Below are 5,584 nucleotides of genomic sequence, written 5' to 3'. Positions count from 1 at the left end.
TAACTTACATGTAAGGATATGTGGTACCATAACTTAAAATGGCATTTTAAACGCTATCTCATTTGGTATTTCTAGCAGAACTAAACTGTTGTGCAATACTAGCCATACTCAACAGGTGATGTGTCATCATTGACCAAGGTTAGGCAGCAAACTTGCTACTCTATCCCCAGGGAATATATTTCCATTTTACCAGGGGTCACCAACCTCCTTCTTAAGGCAGAGGAATGGCTGATATTGAGATTAGGGTGGGGATACAGGGTAATTGGGCAGGAGGAAACTTTTAGCACTACAATATATGGGAGACAATATAGTACAGGGATTAAGAGCCGTGTGTCTGGGCTTTTGAATGAAAAGGCTTGAGTTCAATACCCAGTGCTGCAATGTATTAACTGTGTTGTCTTGGTCCAGTTGCTTAATCTCTTTGACTCCAGCTTCCTCAACTGAAAGTGGGGTTAATAGTAGTACCGACCTCATAAAATGGGTGTAAAGCTTAAACGAGATAATTCAGTGAAAGCATTTAACAAAGTGTCTAGCACATATTAAACCTACTTTTTAATTGTTGTTATTAAACCACTTAGGCAACTGCCTTCCTTTTTGTGAGACTGGCCTTAGAGACAGTCAACAGAAAATGAAAATGGATGTGTTTGCATTAGTGGGAGGTGGGAAGATAAGGAGGAAGAATTGAGAGAGCAAAGGGAAGAAAAGACTGCAAAGCCCTCTGCTCACTTGGCCCTCTTCTGATTCCACCAGCACAGGTAGGCCATTTTCTTGCCCTGCCAGAAGGAGTAGAAATTGAACTGTGATCTGGAGAGCTATCTGTTCTGATCATTAGTCAAACACCGGGAGCCAGTTAGACCTAATTGTCTTTGAAAAATCTGAAGACCAAATACTTTTTTTTTGGAGGTCAGGCTGCATAACTGAGAAGGAGTCAGAGGTACCTGGGATGAAAATAAAGGCATAATAGGTTCATATAGTTGGTCTGAAAATTAGCTTTAGGGATCTCCTTACGTTTGTTTCTTAATGGTGTGAAACATAATAATGGCTTTGGCCATAATAAAGATGAATTAGGGGTTTTTTATCCTGAAAAATAATGAAACTTTAGTAAACATCCCAGGTTTATCACTTAATTTATCCCTAGCTCATGGGGAAAGAGACCTCCCCCCAACCCAGCTCCCATTTTTAATATTCCAAGCTGCTAGATTTCAATAACCCACTCTCCAGCAATGTGTGTCTCATTTCCCTGGACAGACCAAATAGGCAATAACAGCCTCTCGGTTAGAACACTAATGTTGTAATTTAGAACTTCTGTCAAGATGAAAGATCTTTGCTGGGATCCTCAGAGGGCCCACAGCAACACTTCAACCCGGGCCCGGATAATGAAGTTTTCATTATTAAATAAAGATATTTTAGGAATGTCATAAACCATAAATCCACTCTCTTCTATTGCCCTGCCACCTTATTGTGTTTATTTCTAGCAAAAGTCCATCCTCTCTCAATTGCCCCAACTCCTCCAAGCTTGGTGTTTCTTGCCTTTCAACCCCTTAATCCCACTGTGATGCACTTATGTTGCCATGGCAACAGAAGACTGTGTCTTCTCCCACATTGAGACCCAAAGGCTATAAAAAAGGAAGGTGTCTGTGGAGAAGAGGAGTGCCTGCTCCCTCTCCCTGTTGGCTTCCTCCTCTCCACCTTGTCCTGCCAATCAGCTGGGAGACTGACTCCACACAGCTTTATCTCACCTCAAGGAAATGCCAACATATGCCATCAGGTCTGGCTGTACTTAAAAATTATGGCACAATCAATTTTTAATGTGAATTTAGTGCTGGTTGGAAGCTTTAGACTCTGAGTCCTAGGAAAATGATTCATCTGTTTATTCATTTGCCAAATATTAGGGTGTGGTTTTCTCAAACCCCACCTGCCTTAACCTGGTTGTGCTCTTGCTCCTAAGATCACACACAGTCTTACTGAGGCTGCTCATGCCAGTCTCAGGAACCTGCACCCTGTAGATCCAGCCCCATGCTGGAGAGCACAGGGGAAGAAGAATGGACACTCTTACTTTCCCAAGACCTGGTGACACAACAGAGTCAGGGGGCAAAGAGAGCTCAGACGCATCTCAGCGGACTCCTTAAATAAGAGAAACAGGACATCTGAAATTAGGAACTCATTTAGCCACCCCCAGCCCACTATTGAACCACACCTGACAAGCCAGCTGTCTTAAAGATTCAGGGGAAACTTTCCAGTCTATCCCAGTGTAGTGAAGGAACTCACTCATATTTGCATGTAACCAAATGTCTCTTTGCTGTGAATTAGGCTCATATTCAAAGGAGATGAAGATCTACTTATAACAGTACTCAATATTATGTTCTCAGAAGGGGAGTGTTAATACTTAGGGAAATAGTTTGTACTTGTATTTTTGTTTATACTCATGATCTAAATGAAAGCAAAAAGAACTGTAAGATTAATCAAAGATGAATTTGTAGATATATCCAAGGACAAAAATGATGACTCCATATGGCTTCCAGCCATCTCTGTGTAGTTTCTTCCATCACAGTGATAGTTGACATTGAACAGATTAAGCAATAAGATATAGTTTTTAAAAATCACTTTTTCATCTCCATTGCTCAATGAGCTTCAGGAACAGTTGGTCTCAGCAAAAAACACTCTTTTCTGAAAACATTTGAGAATCCAAATTATGAATTAAATATATTATATATATGTGTGTGTGTGTGTGTATATATATATATATATATATATATATATATATATATATATTTAAAAGTCCATCTAGAAGCACACATCAATCAGTTTGGGCTATTTATTGGAGGAGAGGACACAATGAACCATAGAAAGTTATCAGCACTTGAATTAATTGAAAATAAATTTCCCCTCCCAGCACTAAACAAATGACAAATTTTTTGTGTGATAACACATGCCAGCCTGCAATAGGTTGCTAAGATTCCACTAATTTAAAAAAATCTCATTTGAAGAGAGTTAATGGTTTCTGCATTTCCACAAAGCGCTAGTCAGACTAGTCAGACTACATTCCCCTGAACTTCAGAGTCTGTGCTGATTACTACTCAATTAGTTTTGATTCAATTCACTGAAGAAAAATGTCCATTTCATTAGTGTGGAGAAATAACCACTGGACACAAAATATATTTCTCAGCATTGCTATGGCAACCGAGATGACACAGCTGAGCTCAGAATGTTAATGCCTTCCCTGGGACTATGTTTTTAAGTCAGCATGCGGCCATTAAGCCTTGCTGGGTGGGGGTGGCTCCTGCCACATCGCCGTTGCGATTGGCAGGCAGAAGAACCCATGGCACTCCCAAGAAGGCTTGATTCTTGCCACTCGCCTCCCCTGCCACTCCCAGGTGGGCTGGGCATGTCAGCAACAGCATAGATTGTCATTTTGCAAGTCCCCAAGGCCCCCTTTATGTGACATGCAGAAGTCCAGCTGGGCAGTGAAAAATGCGGTCTGTCATCTAGATGTGTTTTCCTATGTGTTGTCTGTTTTGTGAATGCATGCGACTGTCCGGGTGATGAACTGACTTTTGAGCTTGTCATTGCTGCATTCCAGCCAGCACAGCATTGACAGAGAGGTGAGGAGCAAGTGGCCCAGCACTTCAGTAAATATGGCGGTCAACCTGAAACACTGCCCGCTTGAGGAAGACTTGATTCTCATCTGCACCCCGCAAGACATGTAGGCAAAGGATGGGAAAGCAGATTCTAGATTATGAAGCAAATATACGGATCTGTTTGTATGCAATAGGGAGCAAACATGCCAATACCAGTCTTCAGGAATAAGAGATGTGGCCATTATTTAGATGTTAATTAGGGCATAACCAAATTAAACCATAACAAAATTTCATTTGGGAGGCCGAATTTTCCAGGTTAAATGGATAATTGCCCATATTTTCCCTTAAGCTATGGTGGCATAATCTTAGGTTACCAATTAATAATTGATTGCTGTATACTGTGTTCAAGGCTCCATGCCTTAGGTTACAAAGATTAAGCACATGGAGCCTACGCCCTCAAGGGACAGTTTAGTAGGGAGATAGCATATGAACTGTTAACAAAAGCTACTATGTATTGAGTACTGACTATGTGCCTGGAAGTGTACTAAGTACTTTATATGCAGTATTTTAATGTAATCCTCATATTAGTACTATGAGGAGGATGTTAACTCCATTTTATAACCAAGTACACTGAGGCTTAAAAAAGAGACTCGGCTATTCAATTACTAGTTCAATTACGGCAAGTAGCTGGCAGAGCTGGATGCAAACACAAGTCTCTGACTCCACAATCACTTCGAACCACCACGCACACTGCCTTTCATGTGCACATGAATAGAAAAGGCTGTAAATATTCAGGGCCCAGTGGCTTAGAAAAGTAAATACCTGAGCTGTAAGGAAAGTAGCAAGTCTGATTGCATTTAATTAATTTAACTTCCCTTTTAAAATTCATCTTCAAAATAATGGGCAAAATCAGAGTGTCCCATTTCTTCCATTAAGCAGATGTTCTGCACATTGCCCTCCTGCTCCTTCTGCGACCACAGGGAGAGGAAGCACGGCTGCTGCAAGAGCTGCCAAAAGGCAGGGGGCAAGAGCTAATTCCACAACAAGAGCAAGCTCACAGTCGGTGATCTCAGTGTCAGAGTCCCACTCTACCCTCTTGGGATCCTATGTATCTGAGCTACTCTATGTTTAATCATCATCATGTCACCATCAAAAATATTTATTAAGCTGCTGCATACATATGGTTCTGGTCACCCCATTTGTTCTTGCTCCCTTGGCACATTATGTAATTTCACTCTATTTGTTTCCAGTGGTTTGACATAATTTTATATCATCTTTACACCTCTTCACATACAGTGCTCAAAACACCCAGACCCAGACCTCTCTGAGTTCACAGAGTAGATTTTTACCCTTCTCTTTGCCTGACCACAGCAGGAGCAGTGGATCTTGGGGACAGGGATCTTGGTTCTGGGCTGGCCCAATGGCTGTCTCTTCCATGTGAAGCAGAATTAACCAACATAGGTGAGGGCTTGCAATCTAAAATTATGCCACAGATAAAACATGCAATGAGCACACATGCCACTCTGTAGATGGGTTTTGTTGCTAGAATAACATTTGTGAAAATGTATTCTAAGAAAACCTAATTTCTTAGAATATTAAAGGATGTTATAGTCATGCAGTTCAGAACATGCTACTCCAAAACATGGCACCTTGGCATTTAAGAAAACAGCAGAAGCAGGAAGGTGTCTATGACCTTTGACATTCTCCCCTGAAGTGGGCCATAAAATAATTCTCTGACTTTTCTCTAGGGTAGGGCATAAGACCCTCATTCCCGAGGAGTCCTCCCTGTACCCCGAGAAAAGGAATGAAGACACAGGGACACAGAGAAAAACATGAACAAGGCCACGTGCAGTGGCTCAAACCTGTAACCTCAGTACTTTGGGAGGCCAAGGTGGGAAGATGACATGAGCTCAGGAGTTTAAGATCAGCCTAGGCAACATGGCAAGACTCCATCTTTACAAAAAAATTAAAAAGCTAACCAGGCATGGTGGCACATGCCTGATTAC

At 41.5% G+C, this 5,584-nt stretch overlaps 1 protein-coding gene across 1 annotated transcript; it reads left to right on the top strand.

Moving 5' to 3' along the window:
• Positions 1–1,618: 1,618 nt before the first annotated feature.
• Positions 1,619–4,759, top strand: LOC116457376 (uncharacterized). Its single transcript, XM_032136546.2, has 3 exons — positions 1,619–1,768; positions 3,581–3,703; positions 4,518–4,759. Exons 1-3 carry the CDS (start codon positions 1,749–1,751, stop codon positions 4,708–4,710), a joined length of 336 nt encoding a protein of 111 aa, XP_031992437.1. The 5' UTR covers positions 1,619–1,748; the 3' UTR covers positions 4,711–4,759.
• Positions 4,760–5,584: the final 825 nt, after the last annotated feature.

Source organism: Hylobates moloch, unplaced genomic scaffold, assembly GCF_009828535.3.
Source record: "Hylobates moloch isolate HMO894 unplaced genomic scaffold, HMol_V3 SCAFFOLD_18, whole genome shotgun sequence".
In the NCBI taxonomy this organism is placed as follows: domain Eukaryota; kingdom Metazoa; phylum Chordata; class Mammalia; order Primates; family Hylobatidae; genus Hylobates; species Hylobates moloch.
The sequence above is the reverse complement of the archived record's forward strand: the minus strand, read 5'-3'. Positions and strand labels throughout refer to the sequence as shown.

Bases quoted from the DNA above. Each gene is read 5' to 3' on its own strand.
- LOC116457376 (XM_032136546.2), top strand. From the start codon at position 1,749: ATGCCAACATATGCCATCAG. The intron at 1,769-3,580 runs GTCTGGCTGTAC...GCTGCATTCCAG, and splicing joins ATGCCAACATATGCCATCAG to CCAGCACAGCATTGACAGAG. The intron at 3,704-4,517 runs GTAGGCAAAGGA...TCCATTAAGCAG, and splicing joins ATCTGCACCCCGCAAGACAT to ATGTTCTGCACATTGCCCTC.